Source organism: Ahaetulla prasina, chromosome 7 (genome assembly GCF_028640845.1).
Source record: "Ahaetulla prasina isolate Xishuangbanna chromosome 7, ASM2864084v1, whole genome shotgun sequence".
Lineage (NCBI taxonomy): Eukaryota > Metazoa > Chordata > Lepidosauria > Squamata > Colubridae > Ahaetulla > Ahaetulla prasina.
The window spans coordinates 99,830,108-99,853,496 of NC_080545.1; the positions used below are offsets into that span (position 1 = coordinate 99,830,108).

General features: G+C 44.3%; 2 protein-coding genes across 3 annotated transcripts; one reads left to right on the top strand and one right to left on the bottom strand.

Moving 5' to 3' along the window:
• Positions 1-1,844: 1,844 nt before the first annotated feature.
• On the top strand, positions 1,845-23,142 carry LOC131202602 (uncharacterized). Its single transcript, XM_058191705.1, has 3 exons — positions 1,845-1,895; positions 9,725-10,269; positions 23,118-23,142. Exons 1-3 carry the CDS (start codon positions 1,845-1,847, stop codon positions 23,125-23,127), a joined length of 606 nt encoding a protein of 201 aa, XP_058047688.1. The 3' UTR covers positions 23,128-23,142.
• Positions 3,092-22,179, bottom strand: LOC131202069 (calmodulin, striated muscle-like). Of its 2 annotated transcripts, none has more exons than XM_058190620.1 (2): positions 20,701-21,455; positions 3,092-3,833 (listed from the first exon to the last, which is right to left on the bottom strand). In XM_058190620.1, the coding sequence occupies exon 1, from the start codon at positions 21,179-21,181 to the stop codon at positions 20,708-20,710; it is 474 nt and encodes a 157-aa protein (XP_058046603.1). In that variant the 5' UTR covers positions 21,182-21,455; the 3' UTR covers positions 3,092-3,833; positions 20,701-20,707. The 2 variants fall into 2 exon arrangements, with proteins under 2 accessions (XP_058046603.1, XP_058046604.1); XM_058190621.1 differs by lacking the exon at positions 3,092-3,833 and adding an exon at positions 10,674-10,951 and having other exon boundaries at positions 20,701-22,179.
• Positions 23,143-23,389: the final 247 nt, after the last annotated feature.

Sequence of the window (23,389 nt, forward strand, 5' to 3'; positions counted from 1 at the left end):
GAATACATGCTGAGTGCAATTATACTCTTTAATTTATTATTGTCTTTTGGCTTGAGTCAGACGACTTAATGAGTCAAGAATGCTTGCAGGAAAATAAGTGTGCCTTTCTCTCTTTATTTTAATTTCACGCAGAGATTTACCATCACCTTCTATTCCCCTCCTATTTATTGATTTACGAAGCCTCACCGAAGCCCTTTCATCTCAAAGGGGAGCCGGAAAATTTCATATATATGTAAATAAAACAAATATGTAAATTTTCCAAAGCACCCGAAGGCCAAACAAGGAACAATGGATGGAAAATGAACAAGGAGATTCAATCTAGAAATAAGGAGGAATTTTCTGGCACTGAGAGCAATCAACCCATGGAACAGAAGTTGCCTTCAGAAGTTGTGGGAGCTTCATCCCTGGAAGCTTTCAAAAAGAGACTGGACCTTGTAGGTCATCTAGGAGACCCTGCCTGGATGGGGGGTTGGACTAGATGGCCCACGAGGTCCCTTCCAATTCTGTTAATTTGTCAATATGTCAGAAATAATGTAGGGTTTCCTGCTTGGGCAGGGGATTAGAGTAGATGGCCTACAAGCAGTGGTGGGATTCAAGTAATTTAGCAACCGGTTCTCTGCCCTAATGATTTCTTCCAACAACCAGTTTGCAAACTGCTCAGACAGTTAACAACCGGTTCTCCCGAAGTAGTGCGAACTGGCTGAATCCCACCACTGCCTACAAGGTCCCTTCCACCTCTGTTAATCTGTTAAAAAAGAATCTGTTAAACCACTGATGAAGGTATGGCTTTGGCCAGACTTAAAGGTGAGATGAAGGTTTAATATCTTATTGATGCCAGCGCTGTTTCACTTGGCCGAAAAAATCAGCATTAAAAAAAAGACACCATTCATCCATGCCAACCTGGACCCTGCTCACATCCAACTGCGGGGACTTCAACTCCCAGGATTCCTAGCAGCCATTCACCTTGAATGTGGAATTCTGGGAGATGACAGGCAAGCAGACTCAAGTTAGGACGAAAGACGGCAGGGGATATAATCTAGTTTGCAAAGGGAAAAGGAAAACTATTTCGCAGGATACCCGCAGTCTCTCATATTTCCACAGCTTTGATTGCATTCGCCTGTTGCGCAGTAAGCTCAAACTGCCCAAGGAGCTGCTGATCCAATTCTACAGAGGAATTATTGAGTCTGTCATTTGCACCTCTATAACTGTCTGGTTCGGTTCTGCAACCCAGCAAGAAAAACACAGACTTCAGAGGATAATTAGAACTGCAGAAAAAATAATTGCTACCAACTTGCCTTCCATTGAGGACCTGTATACTGCACGAATCAAGAAGAGGGCCGTGAAAATATTTACAGATCCCTCACATCCTGGATATAAACTGTTTCAACTCCTACCCTCAAAACGACGCTATAGAGCACTGCACACCAGAACAACTAGACACAAGAACAGTTTTTTCCCGAAGGCCATCACTCTGCTAAACAAATAATTCCCTCAACACTGTCAGACTATTTACTGAATCTGCACTACTATTAATCGTTTCATCGTTCCCATCACCAATCTCCTCCCACTTATGACTGTATGACTGTAACTTGTTGCTGGCAATCCTTATGATTTATATTGATATATTGATCATCAATTGTGTTGTAAATGTTGTACCTTGATGAACGTATCTTTTCTTTTATGTACACTGAGAGCAGATGCACCAAGACAAATTCCTTGTGTGTCCAATCACACTTGGCCAATAAAAATTCTATTCTATTCTATTCTATTTATTCGCACAACAGGCTCAGACAAGCCAGCGGAGGACTTCGCTGGTGTGTTTGTGTGCAGGTGGCTCTCGACGTATGACCGCAATTAAACCCAAAATTTCCCTTGCTAAGCAAGACAAGCCTTCGGTGAGTTTTTGCCCATGTTATGACCTCTTTTTTTTTTTGTCACTGTTGTTAAGTGAATCACTGCAGTTGTTAAGTTATTCACAGGGTTGTTAAGAGAATCTGGATTCCCCGTTGATTCTGCTCATCGGAAGGTCGCAAAAGGAGATCGTGTGACACATACACACACCCCCGTCGTAAATATGAATCAGTTGCCAAGTGTCTGAATTTTGATCATGGGACCAAGGGGATGCTCCGACGGTCGTAAGTGTGAAAAATGGTCATCAATCTTTTTTTTCCCAGTCCTGTTGTAACTTGGAACGGTCACTAAACGAACTGTAACTGTAAGTCAAGGGACTGACTGTATCACGTGCCAAAGGACCCAGCTCAGAATTCACGATGAATAAGACCGAAAAAAACGAATGATTTTCGTTAACCAGTGAACACCCATCTAGAGTGACGTTCAACAGTGGAGATACTCGGAGACAGAAGGACGGACGGACGGACGAGAGGTGTGAAAAGCAGACGGAAGAAGATTCTGGAAAGTGTGCAGAGAAGAACAACTGAAATGATTAGGGGGACTGGAGGCTAAAACATACGAAGAACGGTTGCAGGAATTGGGCATATATCTAGTTTTAAATCAGGAAAGTAGCTCACACAGACAGGGTTTACTCCTGGAGTTCCATCTGCGGGTTCTGGGCTGCTCTCCTCTGCAACTGTTGTGATGCTGTTTGTAGACATCTATGATGACCGGTGATGAAGGACCACCTTCCAGAGAATATTTGTAGCTCAGGATTGAACTCTGGGGTCCTTGGTGCTCTCTGAACTGGGTGGTTTCCCTACAGACGTTTCATGACCCAACTAGGGAATATAATCAATGCTAGGAGGGAATGAGAGGAGGAGGAGGAGGAGGAGGAGGAGGAGGACTATGGGGTCCTGGATGCGCTCTGAACTTGGTTGTTTTCTTGCAGACATTTCATGACCCAGCTAGGGAATATCATCAATGCTAGGAGGGAATGGAGGAGGAGGAGGAAAAGGAGGAGGAGGAGGAGGAGGAGGACTGTAGGGTCCTTGGAGCTCTCTGAGCTTGATTGGCTGCCCCAAAGAAGAGGGGGTCAGCCTATTCTCCAAAGCAGGAGTCTCCAACCTTGGTCCCTTTAAGACTTGTGGACTTCAACTCCCAGAGTTCCTTTGCTGGCTGAGGGACTCTGGGAGTTGAAGTCCACAAGTCTTAAAGGGACCAAGGTTGGAGACCCCTGCTCCAAAGCACCTGAAGGCAGGACAAGAAGCGACGGATGGGAACTAAACAAGGAGCGAAGCAACCTAGAAGTAAGGAGAAATTTCCTGACAATGAGAACAATTAACCCGTGGAACTCCTTGCCTCCAGAAGTTATTGGGTGCTCCATCACTGGAGGTTTTTAAGAAGAGGCTGGACAACAATTTGTCTGAAATGGCACAGGGTCTCCTGCCTGAGCAGGGGGCTGGACTAGAAGACCTCCAAGGTCCCTTAAAACTCGGCTATTCTATTCTATTCTATTCTATTCTATTCTATTCTATTCTATTCTATTCTATTCTATTCTATTCTAGTCCCACCTGTTCAGCTGTTTTTTAATGTTTTTTTAAAAAAGCAAAACCTTTTTTCACTCTCCTTGCAAGAGAAAAAGCACGCATTTATTTCACACTCGAGGCTTGGGCGAAGATCCTCTCCAGGCAAAGCGAAGTAGGGACGTTTGCAAAAGTTTCTTTCGAGAGCTGTTTTGCTACCAAAAATGGCAGATAAAAGTTCTTCTCCTGTTCTTGGCTTGCAAATCCAGTTTTTGAACCAGAGGAAGAATTTCTGGGTTTTGGGTGGGTGGGTGGGGGCAAAGGCGCAGGTGGAGGCAGAGCTGATCTTTTGGGAGGGTGGAAAGTCCCTTCGAAGCGACAAGCCATGGCTTGCTCCCAACCAAGTTCTCGGTGACGCTGCGGAGAAAGAAAGAGAACAGGCTGTAACACAGAACTGACGGGAAACGCCCAGCCACTTTTATTTTGGAAAAATACGGCTGGCCTCGAATGATGACCACCCCCTCCAACGGAACCCCCACATTTCTGCAAAGCAAGACACCTGTTGAATGGGGTTTGCCCCGTTTTATGACCTTTCTTGCCACCGTTGTTAAGTGAATTGCTGAGGTGAATTGCTGAGATTTAAACTAAATGTCAACCGCTTTAATCTTGATTGCAGAAAATATGACTTCAGTAACAGAGTTGTTAATGCTTGGAACATACTACCTGACTCTGTGGTCTCTTCTCATAATCCTAAAAGTTTTAACCAAAAACTGTCTACTATTGACCTCACCCCATTCCTAAGAGGACCATAAGGGGCGTGCATAAGAGCACAAACGTGCCTACCGTTCCTGTCCTATTGTTTTTCTTTTTCTTCTTCCTATATAAATATATATGCTTATACCTCCTAATATTTACTCATATATGTGTTTATATGCTATATAATCTTTTTGTATGATACCTACATATATTGTTATGACAAAATAAATAAATAAATAAAATAAAATAAAAGTTGTGCGGTTAGTAACTGTTCAGTTGGTATCTACTTTAGTGAAAAGAAGGACTAAGGCAGCAGTGCATTTCACATAGTCTTACGACCGGTTCACAGCGTGTGCGCGAGCTTGCTTCATCCACACGCCTGCCTTTCGCGCATGCGCCTGGCCTTCTGCACATGCGCCCGGCCTCAAAAACATGGCTAAATAGGACGTCTTTACACTGGGGTTGGTGGGCAGGGGTGGGCAGGGGTGGGCCCACCCCAACAGCAGTCGCTGCTACCAGTTCGCCTGAACTGGTCTGGACCTCTGGACTAAGGGTGACACGATAGCAGTCTTCCAATATCTCAGGGGCTGCCACAAAGAAGAGGGATTCAAGCTATTCTCCAAAGCAGGAGTCTCCAACCTTGGTAACTTTAAGCCTGGAGGACTTCAACTCCCAGAATGCCCCAGCCAGCTTTGCTGGCTGGGGCTTTCTGGGAGTTGAAGTCCGCCAGGCTTAAAGTTGCTAAGGTTGGAGACCCCTGCTCCAAAGCTCCTGAAGGCAGGACAAGAAGCAACGGATGGAAATTAATCAAGGAGAGAAGCAACCTGGAACTAAGGAGAAATTTCCTGACAGTGAGAACAATTAACCAGTGGAACAGCTTGCCACCAGAAGTTGTGGGTGCTCCATCACTGGAGGTTTCAAAGAGGAGATTGGACAACGATTTCGCCGAAAGGATATAAGGTCTCCTCCTTGCGCAGGAGGCTGGGCTAGAAGACCTCCAAGGTCCCTTCCAACTCTGCTATTATCTTGACGCTATCCCACAGTACAAATTCACAGGTCACACAAATAGGATTTACTCCGGGAGCTTTCGCGCACGTGTTCTGGGCTAGTCTTACAGATTCACGGGGGGGGGGGGGAAACACCACGGGAGATTATGGAACACCTGGAGTAAACCCCTACCTGTGTGGCTCCATGAGCGCACCCCGTGTGAGCCAAGAATTAGATTTCAGTAGGAGGTGGTTGGCATCTCTTGTTGGACTGAAGCCATCCAAAGTGTGCTCTGTCTTTCTCTCCACTTAACACACCAGAGAGAGAGAGAGAGAGAGAAAGAAAGACAGAGAGAAAGAGAGACAGAGAAAGAGAGAGAGAGAGAGGAACACACACACAGAGAGAGAGAGAGAGAGAGAGAGAAAGGGAGAGACAGAGAGAGAGACACACACAGAGAGAAAGATAGAGATAGAAAGAGAGACAGAGACAGAGAGACAGAGACTGAGACAGAGAAAAAGAGAGAGACGAATAAAAAGAGAGAGAGACAGAGAGGAAAGAAAGAAAAAGAGAGAGAGACAGAGAGAGAGAGACAAACAGAGCTCATCCGTCTGGAACCCATACCACATCTCTGACATAAATACAATTGAACGCGTCCAGAAATATTTCACTAGAAGAGTTCTTCACTCCTCCGAAAACAACAAAATACCTTATGCCACCAGACTTGAAATCCTGGGATTAGAAAACTTACAACTCCGCCGACTTCGACATGACCTGTGTTTAACACACAAAATCATCTATTGCAATGTCCTTCCTGTAAAAGACTACTTCAGCTTCAATCGCAACAATACAAGAGCAAAAAATAGATTCAAGCTAAATGTCAACCGCTTCAAACTTGATTGCAGAAAATATGACTTCTCTAACAGAGTTGTTAATGCTTGGAACTCATTACCTGACTCCATAGTCTCTACTCAAAATCCCAAAATCTTCAACCAAAAACTGTCTACTACTGACCTCACCCCCTTCCTAAGAGGACTATAAGGGGCGTGCATAAGAGCACAAAAGTGCCTACCGTTCCTGTCCTATTGTTCCCTTCATTATATCAAATTAACATAGCTGATGCATATTCTTTACTTATATATATATATATATATTTTCTTCATGATATGTTTTTTTATGACAATGTTTGTGCATACTGTTGTGACAAAATGAAATAAAATAAAAAGAGAGAGAGAGAAAGAGAGAGAGAGGGACAGAAAGAAAGAGAGACAGAGAGACCGAGAAAAAGAGAGACAGGGACACAAACGGAGAGAAAGAGAGACAGAGGGAAAAAAAGAAAGACAGAGAGAGACAGACAAACAGAAAGAAAGAAACAGAGACAGAGAGAAAGAGAGACACAGAGAAAGATACAGAGGGAGACAAACAGAGACAAACAGAGAGAAAGAGAGAGAGAGAGAGAGAGAGAGAGAGAGCACAATACAACTGATTGTTGGATTGTGTGTTCTGTTAAGCCCCAACTTGTTTGACTATGTTTTCAACCACAGGTCTCTGCAACAGCTCGCAAAGGAGTTTGTTTGCTTCATCTTTGTGGAGTGTGTGACTCACGTCGCACGCCCAGAAAGCACCTCCTTTACTTGAGGCGAGATGAAAACCCTCGGAGATACCGCCACAACATTGCGCCCCAATTCAGGTCTTCTCGATTGGGCTATTTCTCTCCTAATGGGCTGGTGGAAGTTTATTTATTTCATTTATTTAGAAAATTTATATTGCCGCCTATTCACACACGGGCGACTCGAGGAAGCTTAGAGGAATATAAAAACATCCTATATATAAAAATAAAACGCATAGAAGAAAATAATCCTTGGGAACTTCCTTTTGACCAGAATAACAGAATAACAAAGGTGAAAGGGACCTTGGAGGTCTTCTAGTCCACCCCGCTGCCCAAGCAGGAAACTCTATAGCATTTCAGACAAGTTGTCGTCCGATCTCTTCTTAAAAACCTCCACCCACAATTTCTGGAGGCAAGTAGTTCCACGGGTTAATTGCTTTTACTGTCAGGAAATTTCTCCTTAGTTGTAGGTTTTGAAGCTTGCCTTCAAAAGTTGTAGGTGCTTCATCCCTGGGGGGGGGAGGGGGGGTTAAATAAAGACTATCCGAAATAATCTAGGGTTTCCTGCTTGAGCAGGGGGTTGGACTAGAAGACCTCCAAGGTGCCTTCCGGATTCTGTTCTGATTCTCCATGGTTCTCTCCTTGATTAAAGAACCAGCCTAAAACTAAGGAGAAATTTCCTGACAGGGCAATTAAGATTTCTTCTTCTCACCACTCATTCCCCGCCCCGCCACCAAGTAGTGGGTTTCAAAATCCGGCGCTACCAGTTCAATATCGGCAGCGTGTGAGCGCGCGGCATTTCTGCGCATGCACAGATCGTTTTTGATGATGTCTAGTCAGGTGGGCGGAGCCTCTCGCCGCGGCCCCTACCGGTTTTCCCGAACCAGGGTGATCCGGGAGCAACCCACCACTGATTTCTCCCCCACCCCCACAAAAAAAACCAATCAGTGCTACAATTTCCGACAAAAATTAGAATATTGTATAAGTCAGGGGTCTGCAAACTTGGCTCTTTTAAGACTTCTGAAATGCAGAAATCAGTGATCGATAATCCTCAAAACTGAGCCCAAACTTTATGTCGCTAAGCGAGACAATCGTTGAGTGAGCTTTGACCCATTTTACGACCTTCCTTACTACAATTGTTAAGTGAATCACTGCAGTTGTTAAGTGAGTCACACGGTTGTTAAGTAAAACTGGGTTCCCCAGTGACTTTGCTCATCAGAAGGTTAGAAAAGGGGATCACGTGACCCCGGGACACGGCGACCGTCGTAAATGTGAGTCAGTTGCCAAGCATCTGAATTTTGATCACGGGATGCTGCAACGGCCGTAAGAGTGAAACATGGTCACAAGTTCCTCTTTCCAGTGCTGGTCGCTAAATGAACTGTTGCAAGTCAAGGACTACCGGTACATAAAATTACATAAAATGAAGTTCAATGCCCAGAATGACATTAAAAACGCCGGTGTTGCTTCCTGCTCCTGAATTGCGCAAACCTTACAGAAAATTCTCAAAACTTTTTCCCCAAATCCACAAAAAAAGAAAATATAATATCTTTGTGGACGATCCTAACCTAGTTCTGTCCATTCATGGTGACCTCAGTGAAACCTTAGATGTGGCTTATTCGTCTCCACAACCGATCAAATGAACTGATTAAAATAAATGAAGCTTCCACAGAGAAACGGTTGGATTCGCCCCTGTAGCAGGGGTGAAATCTACTTATCTTCCCTATCGGTTCGGAAGTGGGCACGCGGGCCATCCTCACATCCTATTTTTGATCCTCTGTGCATGCGCAGAGGGTTCAAACCAGGAAGGAACGATATCCGGGCTGCCGCTGCTACAGGTTCACTAAACTACGCGCCGCTGGTGCTACCAACTCACACGAACCGGACTGAACCGGCAGGATTTCACCACTGCCCTGCAGGTTCGTCCTCGACTTACAACAGTTCGTTTAGCGACCATTCGCAGTTACAGCGATTTGTTTTTCACACTTACAACGGTTGCAGAATTCCCCAGGGTCACGCGATCAAAATCTGGCAACTGGCAAGTACTTATGATGGTTGCAGCGTCCTGGAGTCACGTGATTCTCCTTTTGCGACTTTCTGCCCAGCAACGTCAATGGAGGAAGACAGATTCGTTTAACGGCCATGGCAAGAAAGCTGCTAAAATGAAAGGCCACCGGCTCGCTTAGCAACGAAAATTTGGGTGGCCACAAGTCGAAGACTACGTGTATCCTAAAATGTTTTGAACATTTCAGAAAGTAAGAGCAGAGGTGGTATTCAGTCGGTTTACACCGGTTCGTGCGAACCGATTGCGGCCATGGCAGGCAGACCCATCCACCCACCTCCAGCTCCAAGTCATGCTATTTAGGCACGTTTTCGAGGTTGGGCACGGAAGGCGTACGAGCGAGCAAAGTGCCTGCACGGAAGTCCAGGTACATGCGCAGGCAGTGTGCGCATGACGCAAGTGTGCGCATCTGGGGCAAACCACTGGTAAAGGTAAGTGAAAGTAAGACTGGCTATCCTTCAGAAGTTTGAAGGATTTGGGTTTCCTGCCCAAGCAGGGGGTTGGACTAGAAGACCTCCAAGGTCCCTTCCAACTCTGTTATTCCTATTCTCTTCTCTTCTCTTCTCTTCTCTTCTCTTCTCTTCTCTTCTCTTCTCTTCTCTTCTCTTCTCTTCTCTTCTCTTCTCTTCTCTTCTCTTCTCTTCCCTTCCCTTCCCTTCCCTTCCCTTCCCTTCCATTCCAGTCTAGTCTAGTCTAGTCTATTCCTCTTCTCTTCCATTCCATTCCATTCCATTCCTCTTCTCTTCTCTTCTCTTCTCTTCTCTTAATTTTTTTTAGTTTATTCACCATTTCCAGTATGTCTGGAACACAGAAGAAATGTTCAAGAGAGAAAGAAGGAAAGAGAAAGGAGAAAAGAGAAGCAAAGAAACCAGGTTTACCCCAAACCACAATACACCCTAGAAACATCCTCATTGGTTGTCCCCTGTCTTCCTCACTGTACCAAGAAGAGAAGATCCGGGGTGGGGGTGGGGTGTTTCTCCTTCATCACGACGCCTCCTTCTTGGCCAACATCTTCATAAACTCCTCAAAGGTGACCTTCCCGTCTTCATCCAGGTCAGCCTCCTTCAGCATCTCCCCCACTTTCTCATCGGTGAAGCTCTCCTGAAGGTGGAGGAGAACGTGTTCGACGGATCGCATGACGGTCCCCAACTCCTTCTTGGTGATGACTCCGTCGCCGTCCAGGTCAAAGTGGGAGAAGGCCTCCTTGAAGATGCCAATCTCGGCTTCGGTGAACTCATGGGACATCTTGCCGGTCGCGTTGCTCCCAACGTTGTGTGCGTCTCCTCAAGGGAAGCACAACTCTGGGTTTCTCTCCAACGAGACCGGAAAATCTGGAGTCTGTTATTAGGAGCCAAGAAGCCCACAAGTCCTGTCTCCACCCTGCTTGTAGTTTCAGGCCCAGATTTGGGACTGAGGAACCTGCTGGAATGCTGTTGTGCCACAAGGTAGGTAGAAGATGGATTGTGGTTGGGTTGGTTGAGGAGGTAGGAGGTATCCCACAGCCCATGGGAACCTCAGGAATGGGTGGAAGGTCAGGACAGCTTAATTTTCGTGGCATAACAAGCCTGGATGCGTGTGACACCAGGATACTACACTAACCCTGATGTTCTCATGAAGCCAACGCCCTACAATTATCTAATGGCCTTCAAACACGCCTTCTCCGACATTTATTTTATAATTTTCTTTTTATTAAAAACGGCAGTTACAAAAAAGCCGAAAACTATTACAGGTAATCCTCAATCGGGCCCCGATTTTTTTTGTCGCTAAGCAGGACGGTTGTTCAGTGAGTTTTGCCCCGTGTTACGACCTTTCTTGCCACAGTTGTTGAACGAATCCCTGCAGTCGTTAAGTGAATCACACACAGTCATTAAGCGAATCTGGCTTTCCCCCGTTGACTTTGCTGGTCAGAAGGTCGCAAAAGGGGGGATCGTGTGACCCCAGGAACACCGCAACCGTCATAAATACGAGTCAGCTGCCAAGCATCTGATTTTGATCACGTGACCGTGGGGGGTGTGTGTTTCTGCAACGGTCGTAAGTGTGAAAAAGGTCATAAGTCACTTTTTTTTGGCCCTGTTGTAACTTTGGTCACTAAAAGAATGGCTGTAAGTCTAGAACTACCTGTGAGCACTAAGAAAAAGAAAAGAAAAGTGGAAAAGAAAGAAAAAATACAAGAAATATATTTATTTTTTTTATTTATAAAATTTGGAAAGACTACTACGGTAAAGGCAAAGAACAGAAAGACGTAACAAAATGACTTCTCCCTTCTTCACAAGCATAAACCATTGTGATAACTTCTCAACATCTCTTAAAACACGACAAATGCTCTCTTCTTCCTCTATCCCATCTCTTTTTTATATATATATATATTTCAATAAATCTTTCCAACCTGGTCATTTCAATCCTGCTGTCAGCCAAAAGTCCACTAAGGCTCACTAGCGATAGCAACGTATCTATTTTAACCTCGGTCAAATAAACCCACTTCGCATTCCTTCCTTTTACTTCTCTAACAATCTCGATCTTCGGTACCTTCCAACGATGTCCCTTCTCAGTGTGTAGAAGATACTCTTTGAGTGGGAGGGTGTGCTCCTTCGGGAAGGTTATCCCTTGTAATGATTACTCCTGGCCAGAGTTTGTAATTAATACTCAACTGAAGTATCACAACAATATGGAAATGGAAATTCCAAAATGAGTGATAGGCGTATATTGTGCTGATGGCTGAGCGATTAGAGAATGGGGAAGGAATATGTTTTTAAAGATAATGGCTCTCTTCCTTGTAGGCAGAGGCCAGGAATTAATTTGCTTCAATAAGTAGTTATGCTGTCTGGGGAATTCTGGGAGTCGAAGTCCACGACACCTTAAAGTTGCCAAGGTTGAAAAACACCAAGTTAAATCTCGATGGGTGGATAGGTTTATGGAACTGCAATAGATGTATTATGGGTAGTCCTTGATTTATGGCCATAATTGATCCTGGAATTGCAGTCATAAATTGTGGTGGTCTTTAAGCGGGCCACCACGTGACGGTATCAATTTCATGGCCTTTTTTGCAAAGGTAGTTAAGCAAATCTGTTTCACTTAATGGCCAGTTCTTTTGCGGGAAACCTGAAAAATTGCCTGGTCACATGACCACAGGATACCGCAAACAAATGTGAGTTAGTTGCCAAACACACAAAATGTGATCGCGTGATCACACGGGGGAGGTGACCCTCCAGAACAGGGCTGTAAGTAGCTCTGTTGAAGTCCATCATAACGTTCAATATCTGCTAAGCGACCGGTCATTAAGCAAGGACTATCTGTATTTGTTATTAGTCATAATAATTGAATGGAGCTTCCAGGTTCAAAAGCAGTTTTCCTCTCTGTTTCTGCAGGAAAGAATAAGCAAGATCTGGATTCATAATCCTGGAAGTTTTAGAGGCAATTGACTAGGCACTACAGGTAGTCCTTGACTTACAACAGTTCGTTTAGTGACTGAAAAAAAGTGACTTAAGGCCCTTTTTTCACACTTACAACCACTGCAAGCATTCCCACGGTCATGTGATCAAAATTTGGACACTTGGCAACTGACCCAATTTATGACGGTTGCAGTGTCCCGGGGTCACATGATCCCCTCTTGTGACCTTCAGACAAGCAAAGTCCATGGGGAAACACCAGATTCACTTAACAACCGGGTGACTAACTTAACAACGGCCGTGATTCGTTTAACAACAGTGGCCAGGAAGGTCGCAAGATAGGGCAAAACTCACTGAACGAATGTCTCGCTTAGCAGCATGAATTTTGGGCTTTAATTGTGGTCGTACGTCGAGGACTCTCTGTAGTGAAATACCAAATTCTGGGCTGGATTGATCCTTGTAATTCTATCTGTCCTGCAAGTGTCTATTGCAATGTTGGGTTTAATAATTGACCACGATTCAGACTGAATGACAGTTTGTCCTCTTTGTTCCCCCTCCAATCTGTAACCTTTTATCTTCCAGTTATCTTGTTTTCTTCTCTTTTCAACATCGGTCCCAACGTAATGGCTGAACAAAGAAATAAACAATGATAAACTGCGGTCTCTGGTCCCATGAAGATTCTACCTCCGCCTCTTTGTACCTTACTCCCTTCCTTGGCACTGTTCTTACTATTAATATTAATTTTAACATCAATATTTATGACCTTAATGTTTTCGTGTTTGATCTCATCATGTTTACTCTCTTGTAAAGTGACATGGGTGGCATATAAAATGGATGGAAGGATGGATGAGAAGGTTGCAGGGAAGATGGTGGCCAAACTAAAAGGAGATTATTGTGTTTGGTTGAATGCAGCGGTGAAATCCATTTTTTTTTACGACCGGTTCTGTGGGCGTGGCTTGGTGGCAGTGGGGTGGTTTGGTGGGAGTGGGAAGGAAGGATACTGCAAAATCCCCATTCCAGGGGGTGAAATCCAGCAGGTTCTGACAGGTTCTGGAGAATCGGTAGCGAAAATTTTGAGCAGTTCAGAGAACTGGCAAATACCATCTCTGGCTGGCCCCAGAGTGGGGTGGGAATGGAGATTTTGCAGTATCCCTTCCCTGCCACGCACACCAAGAACCGATAGTAAAAAAAATTAGATTTCACCATTGCTCCATTCCCTCCCCACTCCTGGGGGAAGGATATTGCAAAATCTCCATTCCTACCCCGCTCTGGGGCCAGCCAGAGGTGGTATTTGCCGGTTCTCTGATCTACTTAAAATTTCCGCTACCGGTTCTCCAGAACCTGCTGGATGTCACCCCTGGTTGAAAGTCCTCATTTCTCTCCCCAAAGCCTGCTGGGAAAGAAAACTACCAGCAAGTAACTACCAGCACGTAAGTGAACAAATAAATGGATAGAACAGAATATTTCAGCACTGATGACGTTAGCTACTTGGGTAATGAAACGTCTGCAAAAAACCCCAACCAACCTGAGACAGTGCCAAAGAACTCACATCCCCTCCCTCCTCCTTTCTGCAAACCTCAATCCCTTCCAGAACTGATGATGTTACCTACTTGGGTCATGAAATGCCTTCATGAAAACAGCCAATCTCGGAAAGTACCAAGGATCCCACAGCTGCCGCCCTCCTCCTCCTCCTCCTCCTCCTCCTCCTCCTCCTCCTCCTCCTCCTCCTCCTCCTCTCCATAAACTCCACTCCCTTCCAGCACTGATGATGTTACCTAGTTGGGTGATGAAACATCTGCAAGGAAATAACCAAGCTCAGGGAGTTCCCAGGACCCCCTCCTCTTCCTTTTCCTCCTCCTCCTCCTCCTCCTCCTCCTCCTCCCAGCAAACCCCACTTCCCTTCCAGCACTGATGATGTTACCTAGTTGGGTGATGAATCGTCTGCAAGAAAACCACCAAGCTCAGAGAGCATCAAGGACCCCGCAGAACAAATCAATGAAAGACGGAAAGAATATTTGTGAAGTCTTATGTTTAATATTGGACATTTTCGTTCGCAAGACCTTCTTCACCCGCTGCCAAAGTCAACCATCTGGTAGCCCTCAGGTGATTGGAGAATACAACTCTGAATCCGTTCCAGATTCAACCTCTCTTGAAGGCAGCAAGGAAGTCCAGGTAGCTCTCTCTGCTCAGGTCCACCTTTTAATTTAACCACACAAACATAACGATTTCCTCCATGGAAATGAAATGTGAAACCAGGAGGTTACATACCCCGTTATTCTTACCTGGGAGAGTCATTTCCATTTCCAGGGCTGGGATTCAGCCGGTTTGGGCGAACCGGATGCTAATTTTACACCTGGTTCGCCGAACTGGTAGATGCAAGGACTGGCTGGCCCCGCCCACCATGCCACTCCCCTCCCAGGAGTTTCCACGCGGCCTGTTTTGGATGCCAAGTAAGTGCAGGGCCCACGTGGAGGCTCTGAGAGGGGGAAAAATGGGCCTATGGGAAGTTCCGGAGCATGGGGAGGCCAAAAACGCCCCCCCTGTGGTGTAGGAGGCTGAGTAGGCCACGCCCACTAGGACCACACCTACCCAGCAACCGGGCAGAGTACCAGTTGCTAAAAATTTTGAATCCCACCCCTGGTCATTTCTCACAGTCGGTAGGAAATAACAACATGATGGACACAGAGGTGGGTTTCAGCAGGTTCTCACCAGTTCTGGAGAACTGGGAGCAGAAATTTTGTGTAGTTCGGAGAACCGGTAGTAAAAATTCTGACTGGCCCCGCCCCCATCTATTCTCTGCATCCCAAATCCCAGCTGATTGGGAGGAAATGGGGATTTTGCAGTATCCTTCCCCCTGGATTGGGGAGGGAATGGAGATTTTTTAAATTATTATTTATTTATTTATTTATTTATTTATAGTTTTTTTTTAATTTGCATTTATATCCCGCCCTTCTCCGAAAACTCAGGGCGGCTTATACTATGTCAAGCAATAGTCTTCATCCATTTGTATATTATATACAAAGTCAACTTTTATTGCCCCCAACAATCTGAGTCCTCATTTTACCTACCTTATAAAGGATGGAAGGCTGAGTCAACCTTGGGCCTGGTGGGGTTTGAACCTGCAGTAATTGCAAGCAGCTGCTGTTAATAACAGACTGTCTTAGCAGTCTGAGCCACCAGAGGCCCGTAATTTTTGTCACAACATTATATACAAGCACATATATTGAAAGGAAACAATAGGACAGGAACGGTAGGCACTTTTGTGCAGTTATGCACGCCCCTTATAGTCCTTTTAGGAATGGGGTGAGGTCAATAGTAGACAGTTTTTGGTTAAAGCTTTGGGGATTTTGAGAAGAGACCACAGAGTCAGGCAGTGTGTTCCAAGCATTAACAACTCTGTTACAAAAGTCATATTTTCTGCAATCAAGATTGAAGCGGTTAACATTGAGTTTGAATCTATTGTTTGCTCTTGTATTATTGCGATTGAAGCTGAAGTAGTCTTTAACAGGAAGGACATTGCAATAGATGATTCTGTGTGTTAAACACAGGTCTTGTTGGAGTCGGCGGAGTTCTAAGTTTTTACAGTATCCTTCCCTTGCCACGCCCGCCAAGCCATGCCATGCTCACCAAGTCACACCCACAGAACCGGTAGTAAAAAAATTTTGAAACCCACCACTGATGTTGGATCAGTAGGACTCTTTTCTGCACGCAAGAAAGGCGCCTGGGCAGTCCAATGCTTAGAAAATAATAACGTATGATTCATAAGTTCTCCTGCTTGAGCAGGGGGTTGGACTAGTAGACCTCTGAGGTCCCTATGTTCTGCGTTCCAAGTCTAAGTATTGTTTCTCCATCTAGGCAATATATATTATTGTTCTTTCTACCTTGTGAACTTGACAAACTGTTTATAGTCCTGCCTACTGTGTGAATTTTTGACCTTACACTACAATTTCTCCACTCTGGATTATCCTTGGCTTTTCATTCAATTGTTGGGTTGAACTAGAATAGGGGTCTCCAACCTTGTCAACTTTATGACTTGTGGACTTCAACTCCCAGAATTCTGGGAGTTGAAGTCCACAAGTCTTAAAGTTGACAAGGTTGGAGACCCCTGGACTAGAAAACCTCTGAGGTCCCCTATGTTCTATGTTCCAAATCTAAGTATTGGTTCTCCATCTAGGCAATGTTTTTGAATCTTGGCAACTTGTAAGATGTGTGAAAGTTCAATTCCCAGCTTGCTGTTGGAATTGAAGTCCAAAAACTGTCTAAGATTTGTTCCTAAAACACAGCAGTTGCTGTGATCCTTCATGATAGGATCCCAATTTTTCTTCGATAGATATTATTGTTCTTTCGACCTTCTGAGCTTGATGTCCTGCCTACTGTGTGAATTTTGAGATTACCCTACTATTCCTCCACTCTGGATTACCCTTGGTTTACAATCAGGTGTTGGATTGCACACTGAGGTGTGCAAAACATTTTGAATATGAATCATGTCGAGGTTGATACGTATTGGAAGTTTCCAACTTTAATGGAAGAAACCTGGCATTGTTCTGACTCTGGAAGTGTTCCGTGGACTCCTGTTTCGAATATGAAACATTTCAAGTTCAAAGCGTCTTTTGTAAACAATTTGTGTTTATTTATTCAGCATATTTATAGAGCCACAAACATCTCACAGACATGTGACTCTGGGTAGCGTACAACACAACAACAGTTAAAAACTCCAGAACAAAACAATCAACTGCTTGGATAAAAGAAAAAAAAAGACATAATTACTTTTGCTTCTACTTGGAAACCGCTTCTGGACTTTGTGCTTGGGTTGGGGGAAAAATGGGCCTATGGGAAGTTCCGGAGCATGGGAGGCCAAAACGCCCCTGTGGTGTAGGAGGCTGAGTAGGCCACGCCCACTAGGACCACACCTACCCAGCAACCGGGCAGAGTACCAGTTGCTAAAATTTTTGAATCCCACCCCTGGTCATTTCTCACAGTCGGTAGAAAACAACAACATGATGGACACAGAGGTGGGTTTCAGCAGGTTCTCACCAGTTCTGGAGAACTGGGAGCAGAAATTTTGAGTAGTTCGGAGAACTGGTAGTAAAAATTCTGACTGGCCCCGCCCCCATCTATTCTCTGCATCCCAAATCCCAGCTGACTGGGAGGAAATGGGGATTTTGCAGTATCCTTCCCCCTGGATTGGGGAGGGAATGGGGATTTTTTAAATTATTTATTTATTTATTTATTTATTTATTTATTTATTTATTTATTTATAGTTTTTTTTAATTTGCATTTATATCCCGCCCTTTTCCGAAAACTCAGGGCGGCTTACACTATGTTAAGCAATAGTCTTCATCCATTTGTATATTATATACAAAGTCAACTTTTATTGCCCCCAACAATCTGAGTCCTCATTTTACCTACCTTATAAAGGATGGAAGGCTGAGTCAACCTTGGGCCTGGTGGGGTTTGAACCTGCAGTAATTGCAAGCAGCTGCTGTTAATAACAGACTGTCTTAGCAGTCTGAGCCACCAGAGGCCCGTAATTTTTGTCACAACATTATATACAAGCACATATATTGAAAGGAAACAATAGGACAGGAACGGTAGGCACTTTTGTGCAGTTATGCACGCCCCTTATAGTCCTCTTAGGAATGGGGTGAGGTCAATAGTAGACAGTTTTTGGTTAAAGCTTTTGGGATTATGGGAAGAGACCACAGAGTCAGGCAGTGTGTTCCAAGCATTAACAACTCTGTTACAAAAGTCATATTTTCTGCAATCAAGATTGAAGCGGTTAACATTAAGTTTGAATCTATTGTTTGCTCTTGTATTATTGCGATTGAAGCTGAAGTAGTCTTTAACAGGAAGGACATTGCAATAGATGATTCTGTGTGTTAAACACAGGTCTTGTCGGAGTCGGCGGAGTTCTAAGTTTTTACAGTATCCTTCCCTTGCCACGCCCGCCAAGCCATGCCATGCTCACCAAGTCACACCCACAGAACCGGTAGTAAAAAAAAATTGAAACCCACCACTGATGTTGGATCAGTAGGACTCTTTTCTGCACACAAGAATGGTGCATGGGCAGTTCAATGCTTAGAAAATAATAACGTATGATTCATAAGTTCTCCTGCTTGAGCAGGGGGTTGAACTAGTAGACCTCTGAGGTCCCTATGTTCTGCGTTCCAAGTCTAAGTATTGTTTCTCCATCTAGGCAATATATATTATTGTTCTTTCTACCTTGTGAACTTGACAAACTGTTTATAGTCCTGCCTACTGTGTGAATTTTTGACCTTACACTACAATTTCTCCACTCTGGATTATCCTTGGCTTTTCATTCAGTTGTTGGGTTGGACTAGAATAGAGGTCTCCAACCTTGTCAACTTTAAGACTTGTGGACTTCAACTCCCAGAATTCTGGGAGTTGAAGTCCACAAGTCTTAAAGTTGACAAGGTTGGAGACCCCTGGACTAGAAAACCTCTGAGGTCCCTATGTTCTATGTTCCAAATCTAAGTATTGGTTCTCCATCTAGGCAATGTTTTTGAATCTTGGCAACTTGTAAGATGTGTGAAAGTTCAATTCCCAGCATGCTGTTGGAATTGAAGTCCAAAAACTGTCTAAGATTTGTTCCTAAAACACAGCAGTTGCTGTGATCCTTCATGATAGGATCCCAATTTTTCTTCGATAGATATTATTGTTCTTTCTACCTTCTGAGCTTGACGTCCTGCCTACTGTGTGAATTTTGAGATTACCCTACTATTCCTCCACTCTGGATTACCCTTGGTTTACAATCAGGTGTTGGATTGCACACTGAGGTGTGCAAAACATTTTGAATATGAATCATGTCGAGGTTGATACGTATTGGAAGTTTCCAACTTTAATGGAAGAAACCTGGCATTGTTCTGACTCTGGAAGTGTTCCGTGGACTCCTGTTTCAAATTTGAAACGTTTCAAGTTCAAACCGTCTTTTGTAAACAATTTGTGTTTATTTATTCAGCATATTTATGGAGCCACAAACATCTCACAGACATGTGACTCTGGGTAGCGTACAACACAACAACAGTTAAAAACTCCAGAACAAAACAATCAACTGCTTGGATAAAAGAAAAAAAAAGACATAATTACTTTTGCTTCTACTTGGAAACCGCTTCTGGACTTTGTGCTTGGGTTGGGGGAAAAAAATGAAACTTTGATTTTGGGGTTTTCCTGATTAGATAGATCTGTTCAGGGGTGGGATTCAGCTGGTTTAGACGAACCGGTAGTGCCGACAATCAGCTGGGCCCGCCTGCCTGCCCCTGCGCTATACCGACCTATATTTCCTTTGTTTGAAGCCCAGCTGATAGGCGCAGCTGTTTCACTCACTGGGGCTGCAGTAGAAGATAAGTTTTAGAGCTATTTTCAAATGTGCTGTATGCGCGCACAGTACATTTGGAGCACGAACTGCACACTCAGCAAACCAGTTGTTACACTGGTTTGAATCCCACCATTGGATCCGAGGCTTTCCGACGTGAGCTCAAGACCCTCTTGTTCCATCGCGCAGGGTTGGCCTAATTTTGCTATGGTTTTTAATTGGGATTTTATTATCGTTTTAACTGTTTGAATGGGAGCCAAAATTCAATTAGATTTTTATAGCATTTTAATAGTATTATGAAGGCTGCTTTATATTTGGCTGTAAACCGCCCTGAGTCCTTCGGGAGAAGGGCGGTATAGAAATTTATTTAATTAATTAAATAAATAAATTGGATCTGTTGCTAAAGAAATGGGTGACCCTTAAGAGGTTCTTAAGAAGAGATTGGACAGCCATTTGTTCTGAATGCTATAGGGTCTCCTGCTTGAGCATGGGGTTAGATTAGAAGACCTCTAAGGTCCCTTCCAGCCCTATGATTCTGTTACTCAGAAGGAAGGAAGGAAGGAAGGAAGGAAGGAAGGAAGGAAGGAAGGAAGGAAGGAAGGAAGGAAGGAAGGAAGGAAGGAAGGAAGGAAGGAACAATGGATGGAAGGTCATTAAAGACAGAGGGTAAAGGGAGGTTGTGAAGAAAGGAAGTGGCAGTCGGGCAGGCCTGAATCAGTATTAAATAAAAATTAATGAGTAATGATGGATAATAGTTTGTACATAAATATGATGTTGGAAAATAGAAATAAAAATTATTTAAAAAAAATAATAAAAAAAATAAAAAGACAGAGCCAACCTAGAACTAAGGAGAAATTTCCTGATAGCGAGAACAATTAATCAGTGGAACAACTTGCCTCTAGAAAGTTACAGGTGCTCCATCGCTGGAGGTTTTTAAGAAAAGACTGGCCAGCCATTCGTCTGAAATCATATAGGGCCTCCTAGTTGAATAGGGGGTTGGACTAGAAGACCTCCAAGGTCCCTTCCAACTCTCTTATTATGTATTCTGTAGTATACTTTGGACTTATCCTATAATTATTGGACCTAAGGTGGCCGTCCCAAACATCTGTTTTACAACAGAACCCTGGAATAATCACCAACTTGAAAAGAAATTGTACCTTGGCATTACTTCTCCACCATTACTCGTGCAAATTCTTCATAGTTGACCTTCCCGTCCCCATTTTTGTCCATCTCCTTGAACAACAACTTCACCTCTTCGGCCGTCAGCTTCTCCCCGACGACGGTCAAGACGTGTCGCAGTTCTGCCGTGTTGACGTAACCATCTCCATTATGGTCAAACACACGGAAAGCCGCTCGGATCTCCTCCTCAGTGTCGGAATTCCTTGTCCGCCTGGCCATCATGGAGAGGAACTTTGGGAAATCTACTTTGCTCTTGTGGGCCTCTATCTCACCGATGATGCTTCGTACCTCAGATTCCGTGGGATTTTTCCCGAGGGATCTCATTACGGTCACCACTTCCTTGGAGGTGATCAGCCCATCACCATCTTGGTCGAAGAGCGCGAAGGCATCTTTGAGTTCCCTAATGTCGTCTTCCGAGAGCCTTTTGGCCATGTTGCTTCTTGGATCCCACACCCACATAAGTCGTTCTTCTCAAACACAACAGACACAACTTATCCTCCTTGAAGAAACAGGAAAATCTGGTGGAGGATGAGGACATGGTGAAGGAACGAGAAAGATCACTCCTCACCCTCCAGGCGTGGATGTGGATCGGTCAGTTTGAGAAAACACCACGTAGGGAAGGAAGGCTTCCAGAAGTACGTAGAAGGAGCTCCGTGCTAAAGTTTCAACATCTCCAACCTCAGCTCTTCTACAACCAGAATTGGATGTACAAGAAATCCTCAATTTATGACCACAATTGAGCCCTGAATTTCTGCTGCTAAGTCAGACTGTTGTTCAATGGATTTTTTTTCTTCATTGAACAACTTTTCTTGCCAAAGTGGTTGTCAGAAAATAATATCGCCGATAATTTAACAAAACCACAGGGTGCGATCAAACATAAAACATGTTGTGAGAGTTATGGGCTGAGATGATAAGTCATTATATATTGACCTGTCCAAAGTGGGGTATGTCAGAAAATTATTCTTTGCCTAACTAGTTGGCCAGGCAATATATAAACTAACTATGTATGTTTATAGAAAGGCATGATGTTGCTTTAAGGCTGTGCTGCATCATGCAATCATCCTGATTGGTTGAGCTCTGTAGCCAATGTATAAAAGGACTCCTAAATTATGGCTTGTGGGGAATCTACAGGGACGCTACAGCATTGTAACCTGATGACATGCTGCAACTGTATATTTGAGCTTTATGATCGTTGCTTGATCAGGGCTAGTTACTGATTCCTCAAGATACTGACTGTTGTGAATTGAACTGAACTGAACTGAAAGAAGACCTTGTTTGTTTTACAAGTCTATATTTGATAAGAAGACTGGCTTTATATGTGTATGACCTAGAATTGTTTTTGGACTATGACTTTGCCTTTTCCCTAAAAGTAAAAGAATATCAAACCCCAGTTTGTCTGCAAGCAATTGTTATTGTATACAACTAGTCTCAGTCGTTTTCATGCGTAGGGTCTCTGCTCAACAGTCCACAATCTTGGTTGTGAACCCAGATTACCCTTAACAGTGCTTATGTGAATCGAGGCAATTGTGCAGTTCGTAACACAGTTGTTAAGTGGATCCGGCTTCCCCCCTTGACGTTGCTTGTCGGAAGGTCGCAAAAGGGGATCACGTGACCCTGGGACACTGCAACCGTCATAAGTATGTGCCAGCTTCCAGTGGTGGGATTCAATAGAATAGAATAGAATAGAATAGAATTTTTTATTGGCCAAGTGTGATTGGACACACAAGGAATTTGTCTTGGTGCATATGCTCTCAGTGTACATAAAAGAAAAGATACGTTCATCAAGGTACAACATTTACAACACTTACACAAATAATTTAACAACCGGTTCTTTGCCCTAATGACCAGCTGGATGAGGGTGGCCATGGTGGGCGTGGCCAGGAGGTGTGACAGGCAGCAATCGGCCTTCCCCCTGGGAGCAAAAATGGACTGCAAGGGGGTGCTGCCCCCCCTCGCACCTTATTTTGGGCCTAGTAGGCCTCCCTGCAGCCTCCTGGGAGCAAAAACGGGCCACGGGGGGGGGGAGGCTCTGCACACACACACCCCGCACATCCCGTTTTGGGCCTAGTAGGCCTCCCTGCACTTACCTGGGAGCCAAAACCGGGTGTGTGGGGACTTCTGGAAGGGGCGGGGCAGGGCGGAGCCAGCCAGCAATTTAATCATCAATTTGGCCGAAGTGGTGCGAACCGGTTGAATCTCACCACTGCCAGTTTCCAAGCGTTTGAATTTCGATGATGGAACAGTTGTGTGAAAACTGGTCATAAGTCATTTTTTTAAAATGATGTGGCAGCTTCGAACAGTCACTAAACAAACGATTGTAAATGGAATGGTTATCTGTACTTCGGGAGTTACGTATTGTCAACGGTTCTCCTGACAAAATTATCTTCCCACGTAGCAGCGAATAGGTTAAAAACAGATGTCACGAAATGAAGAGTTCCCGAGAAGAGGCAGAAGTTTGGAAGTTTCCATGTGGACGCAAGATGGGAAAAGCGAACGAGTCAGCCGGGTATGCTGGCGTGTTTAAAATTCTTCAAGCGCTGTTCCAATTCAAACCGAGCGTGCTAATTTTGCCTCTTCTGTTCTCTTGCGTTCACTTTCCTTTGCAGAAAATAATGTTGCTTGCAAGGATGCAGCTGTAGAGGTGGTCCAACAGCATTAAGTATCTGC